The following is a 15,071-nucleotide window of genomic DNA, read 5'->3' as shown; positions in this document are numbered from 1 at the left end:
GTGATTAAGGAAGTGGTTTTAAGTGTATTGATATATTTTTTTTTATTTTTTAAAAATATTTAAATATTTTAAAAAAATGTAAAAAAAAAAAAAAAACGCTGGACGATAAGAGTAGGGCGGTATAATAGCCTCACTCTTTAAGATATTGGGAATCACTTGTCCCAATGCATGATAGGGATCATATTTCTATATCTAGAGTGTTGCTAGGATGCCGTGACCGCTTGGCGTGCGGCATTTTTTTTTATTTATATTTTTTAATATTTTTAAATATTTTTTAAAAAATATATCAATATATTAATAGTTATTTTCTTAATCAATAAGTAAAAAAAAATATAAAAAAATTAAATACATGAACGATCAAAATGAATAAGTAAAATGAGACGGTGTAGTAACATTATTTCTCTGTATATAAATAAATATATATATATATGATTATTTTGTGCTCTTAAACCAAAGTGTACGATTATTTTTTCCATCTTCTAGCTACCACTCTTAATTGACCACATCGTAAACTCCATATTTATAATTAATTTACTTACTATTTTTAATAAAATTTGCAATCTTACCACATTTTTTTTTTAATTTCCATGGTTGTTACTCTCCATGAATTATTTTGCAATTGCATCTGGGGTGGACTTGTAATTAAAGAAAGAAACACCACAAGTCAACTGTCTTTAAATTAATTAAGCCTAAAGCATCATCAGTCTGTTCTATATATGCATCTGACTACATGCTAAGCATTTGCATATGTATGTATATATATAATTTTCCTTTACCATTGAATATGAATATATAGTTTGAATTATAATTAATTTTTCTTTCTCTTTTTTTGAAAATTTCCCCTCTTCTTCCACTCCGCCCGAAAAGGTTGAAGGGTCAATTCAATCATGTTTTCATTTATTTGGAACCAATTGAGCATCCAAGTATATAACACCATAAATAATTTCCATAAATAATCATTAATTAATTCAATTTTAGTCCATGCATTGAATGAAAAGGATGATGTCCATGCATGTTCACACCCAGTACTAAGATCATGTAAACTTGTGTGCTAATTGCGTATATATTTTTTTCCTCTCTTTCTTTATAGAAAGGTATTGGCGTTTCACATGGAATTTCTTGAGCGACATCTTTCACGACCTTCTAAGCACCCTGGAATTCAATAAATAAAGACAACCCAATTGACTAAATAACATTAATAAGTACAGAATCCAAGACAGATCAGAGATCTGTATTGTAATATTTTGGAGAGCAACTTTCTATAGCTAAGGTTTTGGTTGAAATTCTAAATTTTATTTCATTTAATTAAATATTTTATAAATTCGAATTTGCATTAAATGAGATCCGGGTAGCGAGTACTTTTAATTTTTTACAGAAAATATAATAAGGAAAAAAAATAAGTACAGAAACCAAGAGAGTCAGGTTGAAATCTAGAAGTTCATGATCACCTTGGGATTAATCATCACTGATTAAACAAACAAAAAAAACCCATTGATGGGATTCGATTCCTTTAGCTAGTGAGTGCTGAGGCAGTTGCGGCACCTGCACTAACCGACGTACGTTCCCTAAATTTAATGATTTATATATAAAAAAAAAGTAAACTATCAAATAATGATTAATTAACAACTCTCTTTAAATACTTGCACCACCACCCACTTGAGGAGTATCCGAGGAAGAAGAACCAGCAGCTGGTCTTTTTTCTGTAGCAAGCACTAACTTCAATGGATTCAAACAAATCCAACAAGTCTAACAAGATCAGAGATATTGTCAGGCTTCAACAGATCCTCAAGAAGTGGAAAAAGCTTGCAAATGCTCCAAAAAACAGCTCTAATTCTATTTCTTCTGCTACTTCCAGCAGCAGCAGCAGCAGTAGTAGTAGTACCACTAGCAATGGCAGTAAGAGCATCAAATTCATCCTGAAGAGAACACTCTCCTTCTCAGATGTTTCGGGGGCTTCCAATGATGTCGTGCCGAAAGGCTTTCTTGCCGTTTGTGTAGGGAAGGAGCTGAAGAGATTCATCATCCCAACACAGTACTTGGGTCACCAAGCATTTGGGATGTTACTGCGAGAAGCCGAAGAAGAATTTGGCTTTCAGCAAGAAGGAGTGCTCAAGATTCCCTGCCAAGTGTCTGTGTTCGAGAAAATCTTGAAGGTCGTTGAGGAGAAAAGATCAGAGGCAGTGCTTCACCTGCATGATCAGCTTGGTTTCGATGCAGACAAGATTGGGTGCTACTCACCGGATCATTGTGAGCTTACACCCTCTAATCATCCTCAAATGTGTAGATGATTACTGGTCTTGATTTTTCATCTTGATCGCCAGATCTTTTTCCTTTTCTTTTCCCTGGATGTTGTGTGAATGCAACGAAATGAGGAGAGGAGACGAGAGACCTGAGTGAAATCAGGGTGGGGGAGATCTTTTAGAGATAATAAGATAGATTTCTTTTTCATTATGGGAAATAGATATTAGTTTGGATATCATGTCCAAGTTTTAGTGTATCTGCCATTATTTTGTGCAGAGGACATCAAATTTTCGTTCATCGTTGCGATTCTCTATCCATTCCAGTTTATTAATTTAATGTAAAATACATGACATTTTAATAATTTCATTTGAAATAGAGAGGATCTTATTTCCTGTAGTAGTAGCCTAGCCAATGACGTCATTCCACTGAAAACCATAAAGGCAATTTGTAAGGATGGAAGATAACATGGAGTATCTCACTTAGGAATATGATACTCTATTGTGAGTCTGAGTATGTGGTATTTACGATCACATTTTATTTGAAAAAGAAGTTTGTACTCCTTTTAATGATTTTAATATAGCTTCAATTGTATCATTAGTTAGTCATCCGTTATTATATACATGACATTAGACTTTTACATTTTGACAAGTGATTTTTGGATTTACAACCTTTTTCCCATAAACTCAGATTAAAAGTTATTTGGTGTTCAAACATAAAAAAGTGATAGTTGCAGTCGTTCGTACGCAAACGTCAAACAATCACTTTGAAAAAAGTGAATAAATACGAAATTCATATAAAAAAATAATAATTTTTTAATAGTAAACCTCACTCTTTTTTAAAGCGTCTGCACGTCACTTGCACACTCCACGATTACATATAACATTGCTCTCAAACATATGAATTCGGGTTTACAACCTCTTTCCCATATAGATAAGAAGTTATTTGGTGTTCAAAAATTATTTTTGATATCTTGCGAGAAATCTAATCAAGTTTCCACATGAAAAGATAATTTTTCATAATAGACTATTTTTTTTATTTTTTTCAAAATGACTGACTGCATGGAACAGATCCTAACAATGTATTTGGTTACTCCCCTACTAAATACTACATAAATCACGAAGTTATGGCGGGAGGAAGGTTTTTGGATGTGAATGGAACGAGGGGAGATTCATGGAGATTATGGTAACGTTAATTCTCGTTCCACTGCTCTTAAGTTTGTCTTTTGTCCTCCATCCCCTTCCTTGTTTCCCTCCCTCCCAGAATAACGATTTTACTGTCTTCAACTCTTCTTATAGGGTCATTCTCCTATCCCAAGTTTGCTTGCTTGTGCGTGTGTGAATAAAGAGAATAAAGAAAAAAAAAAATGGAAGTCCAACACCAAGAATAGCCTAAATACACTACAGAGAAAACGCTTAAATACAAAATAGATGCATATGCAAGAAAATCATGAAAACTCAGTTGTTTAAATCAATAGACAATAGCAAATGCCCAAAAAGAGTGCCTATCTGTTACAAGGCTATAGACACATCACATTCATGCGGTCAAACAGCCAAAAAGGAAAAATGAAACTCTAGGAAAACATGAGGCTCAAGCCGATCCCATGATTGTGGTCTGGATAACTCGATACATACACTAAATAGATATATTTTAAACCATTAGGCACTAAAATGAGATGCTAACTAACATGTATTATTTGGATTAAGCAAAAAAGAAAATCTGTATGACTATGAATCGGGCACCCTTGATATACATGAAAATACCTACCATCATATTTGCAAAGTAGCTATGTATCCAAGGGAGGTGGGTGTTGTGCGCGGGTGAGAGACCACAAGGGGGGGGGGGCAGGCCTAAACGGTAAACCTCACAGAAAAATTGGAGCCATGACAAGCGTAATGGTTGCAAGCATCTTTATGAGCACATGAAGAGAAGGTCCAGCCGTGTCTTTGAATGGGTCTCCCACACTGCAGGACATGTAAGAAATAACAAAACAAGTTATAAGAATTCAGAGATTATAATGAAAGGAAGCATTAAGTTTTTTTTTTTTTTTTTTTTATAAGTTGAAAGGAAGCATTAAGTAATCAATGTTATACTAGAAACAAAAGGCCCACACAAAATTCTGGTGTATTCAAAGTAGTAGACTAAGCCTTCATATTATAGAACCTTGATATATTATTTAAGAAGCAACTTAGGGAAACTGAACTCTTCTTCAGCAAATAATCCAGATACTTCGATTCTCTAATAATATTTTTCCAAGCCTGATATCAAGGGGGCAAGTCAAATGAACATTTGAAGAAATAAAACCTAATACAGTACAAACTTCCATTAAAATACGAACTCCTTGATCAGCAATTGAAAAATAAACCCCAATCCAGAGGAAAGGAGAGGGGGGAGGGAGAAAAATTGTGGAAAAATATCATGAAACCCCTGTTTTCACCTTGTGTTAGTGACCTGCGCATATGGGCCAATCAGATTCCATGTCACCCCAATATTCCTAACCTGTTGTCTTGTTCTAATGGTACTTGTATTTCTTTTTTCTTAAATATAAACCATGACGAAACATCTCCAACTAATTACATATCAAAAAAATTATTAACCATGATGAAAGCTAAGCATCTTTTCTTTTGTTTGTCTTTGTTTTGTTTTTTATTTTTGTTGCGGGTGAGGGGGTCTGCCTGATTCATGTTTCTGACTTTACGCCAATCACAGAAACTATTCCAGGATTTCAGATAATTTTTTTTTTTTTTTTTTCTAATGAAAAACAAAGGGTAAAATGGTAGAATCAGTTCACAATAAACCTCCCATTACCATCACTACCACTGCTAGAAATACTATAGGTAAGGCTAAAAACGAAGCGGTAAGAACAGCAACAAAAAAGAGGACATCAACAAGACTTACGTATCTCCAGTAACTGCTGCTTTATGACAATCACTCCCCTTGCCTCCGAGGGCCCCTGTTTCTATATACTTCTTTGCATTATCCCAGGCACCACCAGCTGTGTTCAGGAAAAGAGCCATAAGAATGCCAGAAACTGTGGCAAACATGAGCATGGCGGCCACTACTTTAGCCCCAAGTAGAGGATGCCCAGTATAGTAACCCAAAATCCGGAACGAGAGACCTGCAGTAAATTTCACCGTGTCATTGATTATATAAGATACAAAATTAAACAGACTACTTGAGTGATTATACAGCACTTTCAGATTTTAAAATGATACTGCAGCCACCACAACTGAAACCTGCATAACCACAAATGCTACTACTAATTCCATCTCTTGGTACTATCACCACCGATTCCAAAATATATGGGTTTGTATCAAATAATAGCTATTTTAATAAAATAAAATAAAATAGATACAATAATGTGTAGATATTCATCATTACACTCCACGGCTGGAGTAAAATTTCTACTGTATAACCAGACACGGCCATGCATGGACTACTGTGCATATTTGCTGACAAGCCTTATAACAGTATGAATTAAAAGAACCCATATGTGAATCACACAGTAGCAGCTCTTGCAGCACTGAACATGACGCTCAACAAAGCACTTAGAGCAAACTTCAATGTAAATTACAAAAGCATGTCTTCCCTGAAGCCATGTATCACTCGACCCATCTAAAGCATAATTACTCAAATCATGAAAATTTGATCTTTTTGCACTTGCATAATTAGAACCACGCAATGCACTACTTCCATATTACCATGACATGCACAGCATATTCATTATTTCCTTTTCTAAAATATATCGTCATGCAAAAATAAATAAAAATTGATGTGCATGGAGACACTGGATGAAAGCAACAATGAGAACAAGAGCAATCAACCCACCAACAACAATAGGTGAAACAATAGCCAAAGCACCAGGTTTTATCATCTCCCTCAGAGAAGCCGATGCTACAATAGCAACACAGCGACCATAATCTGGTTTCTCCTTGTAGTCCTGCAACAAGCAGTTAAAACAATTGCATCACTTAGAAACATGAAACTAAAGTACAAAGCAGAAATTACTAACAAATTTATTCTCACCATTATACCAGGCCTCTCAATAAACTGTCTCCTTACTTCATTCACAACTTCTTGAGCAGTTCGGCCAACTGCAGAACAGGCCCATGCACTAAATAGAAAAATAAGCATGGAGCCCAACAATCCACCAACAAAAACTTCTGGAATGGCAATATCAACCTGAAAGCCAATTTGAAATCACAAAAACTATGACAGGATGCAACAGCACTTAAAGCAGATAACAATATATATGTTTATGTAAAACGGAAGCAGATAAGTAAAAGTGGAAGCACATTTTTCCTACCTGTTTAAAAGGTTCCTGAGCAAATGCAGCTACCTCATCCATATAAGCACTAAACAGGAGGAAAGACGCAAGGGCTGCAGAACCAATGGCAAATCCTTTGGTTGTAGCTTTTGTTGTGTTCCCTACTGCATCAAGCACATCAGTGATCTCACGAACACTTTCTGGCTGTCAGAAAAATAATATACGCTTACATTATATCTTGAGGAGGAAAAAAACGATTTCCTTCATTATTTAAGGCAAACCATGAAAGAATTCATCAGTCAAAGGTACCTGCTGACTCATCTCTACAATTCCACCAGCATTATCTGCTATTGGACCAAACATATCCATGGTAAGAATATAGGCAGCAGTGCTGAGCATTCCCATTGTTGCTACAGCAGTGCCAAAGAGCCCGCCAGTTGGATTTCCAGCTTCATCCAATAGACCGGATGTCTGACCCAGCCAGAAAGCTGAAACAATAGATATACTAATGACAAGAACAGGAAGAGCTGTTGATTCCAGGCCCAAACTGACTCCAGCAATTATATTAGTCGCATGACCTGTGGAGCTCGCAAGGGCTAATGTGCGTACAGGCTCATGCTTGTAGTCAGTATAGTACTTGGTAATCGAAACGAAAACATATGCGGTAATGATACCGACCAACCCACAAAGAGCAAAGTTGAACCATGCAGAAGGAGCTCGTTCAGTGTAAAGCAACCAACGGGTGGACTGTAAGAGATTTCAAGCCACCGGTATAACCATGTATCAGAATGCAAACAGATCAAAGCAAAAATAATGTGGTCTCCAATGCTTGAGAATTTAAGATTTAAAGCCAAAAATGTTTATATATGATGAAGGAAAATGCTAATGAGCATTGCAATTAGATTTTGTTAAAGTTATGGTAAAAAAAATGTAACTGTAGAATATTAGTATTACCAAACCAAATGTCAGAACAGATAACACTATCGTAAGATTATATCCTTTTTGAAGAATTGCCATTGGATCTTCAATAGGAGACTTTGAGCCAGAGTTCCTTGTACCCCTGATTGACAGTATTCCAATCGATGAAATCACAAGGTCAAAAGAGTGAACAACAAGAGGAAACAAGATGAAGCCTGATGGATCTGCATAAACAAATGGACTATGGATGAGCTAATTTAACACGTATGCAAACTCACAACTACACACACATATACATACATGCTCCCACACACACACAACTTGCCTTCAATTTTACACTGCTTGGCCATTGTTCCCCCAAGTATCATAGCACTAATTATTTCAGCTGCAATACTTTCAAAAAGATCAGCACCTCGAGCCGCACAATCACCCACATTATCTCCAACCTAATAGCAAAAGTTAAGTACAAGTGCCTTAAAAACTGACAAGAACGTAAATAACCCGAAAAAAGAGAGTAGAAGTTTTTTTTATGAATAAACGAGAGTAGAAGTTAGAAAGGTACAAACTGACGCTTTTTCAACTTCACACTTCTCAAAAAAAGCAAAAAATACCAAACCATGTCATAATCTTTTGGGTAAGTTAACTTATAATTCCTTCACAATTTTATTGGCACATTGAACTATGCAAAACAAGCTATTTATCACTATGATAGGTGTCAAGTAAAAGTGCAGAGGCATTGTAACACATCGCCCCTGTTCCTATAGATATAACACCGCCCTGGGTAAATATACACATTAATTTATACATCTATCATTAACTACATTGCTTGATATTTTGATTTTTATTTTAATATTTCCTATTTTTAGTCACCTATCAAAAAAATATTTCCTAGTTTTAGTCATTTACAAATGGAAATCCAAAACCCAAAAGCTCACCAAATACCTCCAACTTGCCTCAAGGGATGTAAAATGCTTTACCTTTCACTTCCACCAATAAAATATCATCACAACAGAAAAGGTTCAAATGAACTTATAACACATGCATCACATGATTCAGTCTAGCATGAAAAATAAAAAAACATAGTTATAATGGTATAAAAAAAAAGTGAAACGGAAACCTTCAACTTTTGATGTGCACACTTATAATATGCTCCTCATAATTAACTTCCAGCTCAACTTTCACCAATAAAAATGATCATCAAGTGCAAGGATGAACCGTTGAATTTTTATTGGAACCCCAAACAATAAGTTCTGAAAGTAAATATACAGTAACTTAACAGGAAAAATCAACAAAGGAGAATGGATAACAACCAGATCTGCAATAACAGCAGGATTCCTAGGATCATCTTCTGGTATTCCTTGCTCTACTTTACCAACAAGATCAGCCCCAACATCGGCTGCTTTTGTGAAAATTCCACCTCCCAACTGAGCAAACAGAGCAACAAAAGAAGCTCCAAAACCATAACCCACCAGGAGAAGAGGCACTGAAAGACCGATACATAAAAGTCAACTACTGGATCATATCATAGAAACAATGAGATCTATGCACTAGGTTTCATAATAATAAGTGACGGAACCAAGGAAGTCAACACGTACAATCAATAACCTTCATTGAATCCAACGAATCCACCCGCAACCAAACATAAAATGTGGAGTAAAGGATGGCAATGCCAATTACAGCCATACCAACAACAACCAAGGCAGAGAAACCACCAGCACGAACAGCTATCTGAAAATGATACTTTCCAGTTATGGTATCAATCTAAAACTGTTCTTTTCAATATAGAACTAGAAAATGAGGCAACCTGCAATGCTTCCCTTGCAGACCGTCTTGCAGCACTAGAGACTCGTACATTTGCACGAACTGACACCCACATCCCAACATACCCTGCAATACCTGAACAAAGAGCCCCCAAAAGAAATGCAGCAACAGTGATATATGCAGAAGTTGACCTGCACCAGCAGATTTAAAATTGTGAATTGTAGTCACCAGGGGGAAAATGAAAAACAGGACTAGGCAAAGTGCCCTATAACAAATATTAAGTTATGTTATCACCTTCCTAGGCCGGAAGATTCTTGTTGGGGAGTTGGGCTGCGAAACAAATATATGGACAAGATAACCAGTGCTAGTAACAATGCCATCTTGGAGATAGTCCCATATTGGGTCCTGAAGAATCCTTCAGCTCCATCTCGTATTGCATCTGATATCTAGAAAGTGAAATGATAAGCTCAGGACAAGTACATGACAAATTGCAAAATCAGAGCCACAATTCAGTTCCCTCTTAAGCTTATTCATTCATAATACTAGTTGAAAAGATAATTGTATTCAGGAAAGGATGAAAAGTTTTGGGAAATACGCTCTACCTCAGATGGCACATCTATCCCCCATAAGAAAGAGGTATACATTGAGGTTGTGAGTTCAAAATAGGTGTGCAGGAGTCAATCAAAAGAACAAAACAACAAGTCCAGAACGAATGCTATATTTTGCGGAAAGAACGTTCAAATTCTAGGGGGAAAGGCAATTATGACATATTCCATTTGTCTTACATTCTCATCTAGTTCTATTGTTGGTATCGTAAAACAATTATTCTTCTGCGAATACTAATTATAAGGAATAATTTTTTTTTATAAGTAAAAGTAAAATTTTATTGATAGGAAAAGGCATAGCCCCAGTATACAAGGAGTATACATCGAATATACCTAATTACCACTAAGCACTAGTGAGAGATCAAGCAAATCATGAAAATTGTCCTCATTACAAGTAATGGCCGAAGCCCAAGAGAGTAAAGTATTGTAAAAAAATCTCTTCAGCTCATCCAAAGAACATTCCATGCCTTCAAAGCACCTCTTGTTTCTCTCCATTGACAAACACCACATAATACAATGAGGGATCATTCTCCACACAGGAGCAATGTGTAGATTTCCCCTAATAATACCTGTCCAGCACTTAAAAATATCCATAACTTTTTAGTTCTTAAAGCGGTGTTTTCACATGTATACTTCCGGTGTACCTGGCTTACGCCTATCTTTATATCAATAAAATTTCTTATTACTTGTAAAAAAAAAATCCATAACTCTAACGGACATAACCCATGCCACCCCGGTCCGATTAAGGATCACATTCCATAAACACCGGGCCACTCCACAATGTAACAAAAGATGATCCACTGATTCCCCATCTTTCTTGTACAAAAACCACCAATCCATAATGATAAGACCACGTTTCCTCAAATTATAAGGAATGTTGGTCCAAAATTTTCAAAAGTTTAGATACATTTCAATGTTTACAGTTGAGGCTGAGACCATAATTTCAAGGTTTAGTAATTATTAGAAAAGACCTAACCCTGAAACAATGAGATTTCAATTGGAACATTCAACCACCTTATTTAAGATATTGCGGGTCCTTACTGATAAAGAAATCATAAATAAGTTTGGGTATCAATCTAGAAAATGACAAAACCAAACTCCAATTGTTCAAAACACCATCAAGCTGCCTAAGTCGCCTAAGTCAGGGACTGAAAATGAACACTACTTCCAGTACACCTATCCTTTTGCTGTTTTGTCGATTGTATTTTGCTTTTTAGGAAGACAAAAATAAAGAAATCATGTCGACATAATAAATGGTAGTGTCCATGCACGTAGACAACAAAAAGAGGTTACAGAAACATGAAGATTGAATTGTCTCCCAAGCTAGAGTATATAGTCAAAGTGAAATTGAACAGCATACGATGCACCATAAAAAAATAGTACTGCAAAAGATAAAGAAGCAACGCAAATAACATTTTAAATATAGATTGAAAATAGATGTACCTGAACCATCTCAGGAGGCCCCTCATCCTTTGAGAGTACCCACTTTGTAAGATATATGGACAGAAGGAAGCTGATGATACACACTGAGAAGACAAACACAATGATCGGAGAAGTTTTTGCTCCAATGTAAAAGATCACTCCAAATCCCAAGAGTAGAAGTATCAAAAGAACACGAACATTTATTCCCATGAGAATTCGAAAAATCTGCAAAAAGGAACAAATTAATTCTACCCACTCAAGGGAAAGCCACCATCCACACAAGGGAAAACCAAACAAAAAGTCATATGTGATGAAACAAGATAAGACTAAAATGCTGCAAAATGACATTGAAAAAAGCAAGAATTTTACAAATCCTGCAGTTTAGAAGTAATAATAAAGAAACTGACATGAACCAGTACTTCATTTTCATAAAAAGAAAGTAATATACATTTTCACCAGTCACAATAGTAATTATATTAGACCATAGTTATTTTTTTTAATAAGTAAATTTTTTTTTTATTAGCGAGCATAAAAATAGATAAATGGGGGGCATACATCAAAAGCTCCTAGTTTGAGTAAGAAAAAAAAAGCCAGAAAATCCAGAAAACTTAGACTAGAAAGACAGAGTGGCTTTGTATATGTCCTGTATACCTGGGCTTTTGCCTATTCTTTATGATCAATAAAATTTTGTTTCCCGATCAAAAAAAAAAAAAAAAGAAAGAAATAGAGTGGCCGACAGCTAAACTAGATATTTTTGAACTAGCTCGCTTGTTTAATATAACTCTGACAATGAAAAGTTGCAATTCCAGTTCAGAGCTATGAAAGGTTGCGCCAGGTTGTTATTCTGTTTGTGAAAAGCTTGAACAATACTAGTTCAGAAAGCCCAAATCCACGCTTTGAAGATAATTTCGTGGCATTACTCAAAGCACTGCAGTGACAAAAGACTGCTTGCCCAAGAAGGAATGCAAGTCTTCCTGAATTAGAAGCCTAAAAGCATGCCCAGGAAAGCTGACTTTTGCCTCAGGGAGAAGAAACGATAGCCAAGTTGCGTTGTCAATGAAATGATTTATTCTAAAAAAATCCTTTTTCTTTAACAACTCCATCCAGATTGATAGTGGAGGCTAAGAATAAGTTTTTCACATGGAAAATACTATCCTAAATTTTTAGTTCATGAGTGGAAAATTATTTCTAATTAATTAGTGAATGGAAACCTCAATTAGACTAGCCTATCTTTCATGTATTTTTCCCAATACGTCTCCCAAACCCAAGATTAAAAGCTTAGTGATTTGTGTCACGTCTCTTTATAATACAAGCCCAGAAGTTGCAACACAGGAGGTGAAGAGCTAATAAAGTCAGTTGATTTCTGTCTTATGAACAGTTATCTCTTTACTCTCCTACTCTTCAAGGATGTTATCCCCTCACCCTCTTTCTTACAAATTTCCATCATTAAAAGTGTGCACAGACAATTTGAATACCGATCAGATTTATCAGTCTGTTACTCATCTAAAGTTATGTTCTACTTTTCTATCAATGTTCAGCTAGTTTGCTAGTAGGCCGGGTAACGCATTATGTATTTCTTTCATTCATATATGACTTAGGCCTCGTTTGGATAGTGAGATGAGATAAGATTATTTATGAATAATAGTGAAATAGTTTGTGAATAGTAGTGAAATGTTTGAGTTAATATGTTTTATGGGGTTATGGGAAAGGAGAGAGAAAAAATAAAAATATTATAAAGTTAAAATATTATTAGAATATAATTTTTGTTTTGAAATTTGAAAAAGTTGAATTATTTTTTGAATTTTGTTTGGAAGTTTGGGAAAGTTGTAATGATTACGTAATGATTAGATGAAAAAGTTAAAGATTTGAAATTGAAAAGTGTTTGTATTTGTGGTGTTTGGATATTGAGATGAGATGGGAGGACTTTGCTATCCAAACCAGGCCTACACCCCATGGGACTTAAACCTAAGATCACACCCCCACTGCATTCCTATGCAGGATGTAGGTTCCATTTAACACAGGATATTGAAATGCAATATGGTTTCTTGAAGTTCAACTACATAAGATTACCACGATGGCATTTACAGCCATGTAGTGCAGTAAATTTCTATTGTATCAGTTACAAATCAAAAGCACAAGAAAAAAGTAACTGCTTGCTGCATCAACAAAACAGAGGGAAAATAGATTGTACTCCAAGAGGAACCAAAAGCATACGTGAACTGTACAAGGAAAAAAATGAAAATATGTAATCATGTTACAATTAAGCAGATATTAAGCAATGTGCAGTCAGTCTATTACAAAACCAAAAAAAAAACATATAAGGTAATGGGTGGGATCCATACAGGTGCATGAGTTGTACTCATATTATAGTCATACAACTCGACATATATTAATTCAAAATGAGACAAGTTTACACGAAAATGAACAAGATTAAGGTCCTTACCAACGGGTTATAAGCCTTATTACGCATGTTAGGGAAAGTCCTTGGCCTGTCCACGTAAGGCCTGAGATTACCATTCTCCAATTCGTCATCCATGCCTAATGGAAGTGCGCTTGAATTCACCCTCCGAACCTGGGGCAAGTCGCCCCCTGAACTTGGCCGCTGAATTTTGAATGTTCTGCTTGAGGCAAAAACAAGTTCCAAAATCAGACCAGATTAAATCTCAGTTTCATTAGAAAATTCATACATGCATTCGCTAATTATGAAATGAGTAAATTCAGAACGTGTATCAAAATCAGCAACAGTGACAGAATCTGATTGCTCCCTTTGGTTTCCCTGGAAAATGTAGACAACAGAAACGACACAGAGAGAGAGAGTAAAGATAAAATATATGAGTTTTGCTATGTACAAGCAAGTTTGCGTACCAATCTGCGTACTAATGTTGTTGCCTTCGTATTCTAAATTCAAATTAGCACTGTTTTCAAAAAAATTTACTTTCTGACCAATCATATTGAATGAGTACCCGTATTAGTGCACAGAATTACTTACAATTAGATTTTTCCAAAATATATATATATATATATATATTCAATTGTTTAGTGATTAGTTTTTTTCCTTATGTCTAGGCAAGTAAACAGATGATAGAAAATGAAAAACCCAGAGGCAATAATCCACAACAAAGATCATACATTCTATTTCCATTCAAATGATCGTTACCTAAAACCTCATCTTGTCCCAGGAATCAAAAGGACCATAAGGCACCGAAACCCTAAGATCACGAGATTTTTTATTTTTTTTAAAAAAAATCTACTTCACATATAATGTAGCAGGAAGTGGAGTCAGTCAATGGAGGCCCAAATATCAATCAAGATCAAGTTTCAAGATCTGCCAACACCTGAATTGCAGAGAGAGAGAGTGGAGGATCTAAGAAGTAAAACGGAAGCGTATCTCACAGAGACTACCTTACCAGTCAATAAGCGATCGGTCGGATAGCAAGATGCTTCCGAAACCGATACGAAACGAAATCTCCGTCGCCTCTATCCCTGAGCCTGATTTTGCAGTGACAGAAATCAGACACTTTTCCGATAAAGATTTATCAGGAATTTTCACTCTCCCTGTTCTTTTGTTTTTTATTTTTTCCTGTTAATTTATTATGAAAGAAAGTAAAATAAAAATAAAAACAAGATAGACGCCTTTGGTTTGCATATTCCCTCTCTTTCTTTCTAATCTATACTGTACACGCTGACTGTCATCCGCCACGTCGGCTATCCAATCACATTACGCCAGGTAATGTGCATTTGGACCAATTTATGGAACCTCTAATTATGAATTGATGGATAAATAAATTTTTTTACTATCGTGAGATTGGAATAAATTTTATTTATAGTCCTGAATGGGAAAAAATAAAAAAAAAATAAAA

The 15,071-nt window shown here is 35.5% G+C and overlaps 2 protein-coding genes across 4 annotated transcripts; one reads left to right on the top strand and one right to left on the bottom strand.

Moving 5' to 3' along the window:
- Positions 1–1,487: 1,487 nt before the first annotated feature.
- On the top strand, positions 1,488–3,006 carry LOC121245929 (protein SMALL AUXIN UP-REGULATED RNA 10-like). The gene has a single exon (XM_041143850.1). It carries the CDS (start codon positions 1,722–1,724, stop codon positions 2,286–2,288), a length of 567 nt encoding a protein of 188 aa, XP_040999784.1. The 5' UTR covers positions 1,488–1,721; the 3' UTR covers positions 2,289–3,006.
- Positions 3,007–3,675: 669 nt separating this feature from the next.
- Positions 3,676–14,846, bottom strand: LOC121245924 (pyrophosphate-energized membrane proton pump 3-like). Of its 3 annotated transcripts, none has more exons than XM_041143842.1 (15): positions 14,614–14,846; positions 13,655–13,829; positions 11,233–11,436; positions 9,479–9,630; positions 9,228–9,375; positions 9,019–9,151; positions 8,734–8,906; positions 7,749–7,869; positions 7,460–7,647; positions 6,815–7,252; positions 6,545–6,709; positions 6,265–6,420; positions 6,067–6,178; positions 5,137–5,356; positions 3,676–4,202 (listed from the first exon to the last, which is right to left on the bottom strand). In XM_041143842.1, the coding sequence occupies exons 2-15, from the start codon at positions 13,745–13,747 to the stop codon at positions 4,103–4,105; spliced, it is 2,403 nt and encodes an 800-aa protein (XP_040999776.1). In that variant the 5' UTR covers positions 13,748–13,829; positions 14,614–14,846; the 3' UTR covers positions 3,676–4,102. The 3 variants fall into 3 exon arrangements, with proteins under 3 accessions (XP_040999776.1, XP_040999775.1, XP_040999777.1); XM_041143841.1 differs by having other exon boundaries at positions 14,619–14,846; XM_041143843.1 differs by lacking the exon at positions 14,614–14,846 and adding an exon at positions 14,369–14,524.
- Positions 14,847–15,071: the final 225 nt, after the last annotated feature.

Source organism: Juglans microcarpa x Juglans regia, chromosome 1S (assembly GCF_004785595.1).
Source record: "Juglans microcarpa x Juglans regia isolate MS1-56 chromosome 1S, Jm3101_v1.0, whole genome shotgun sequence".
In the NCBI taxonomy this organism is placed as follows: Eukaryota; Viridiplantae; Streptophyta; class Magnoliopsida; order Fagales; family Juglandaceae; genus Juglans; species Juglans microcarpa x Juglans regia.
The sequence above is the reverse complement of the archived record's forward strand: the minus strand, read 5'-3'. Positions and strand labels throughout refer to the sequence as shown.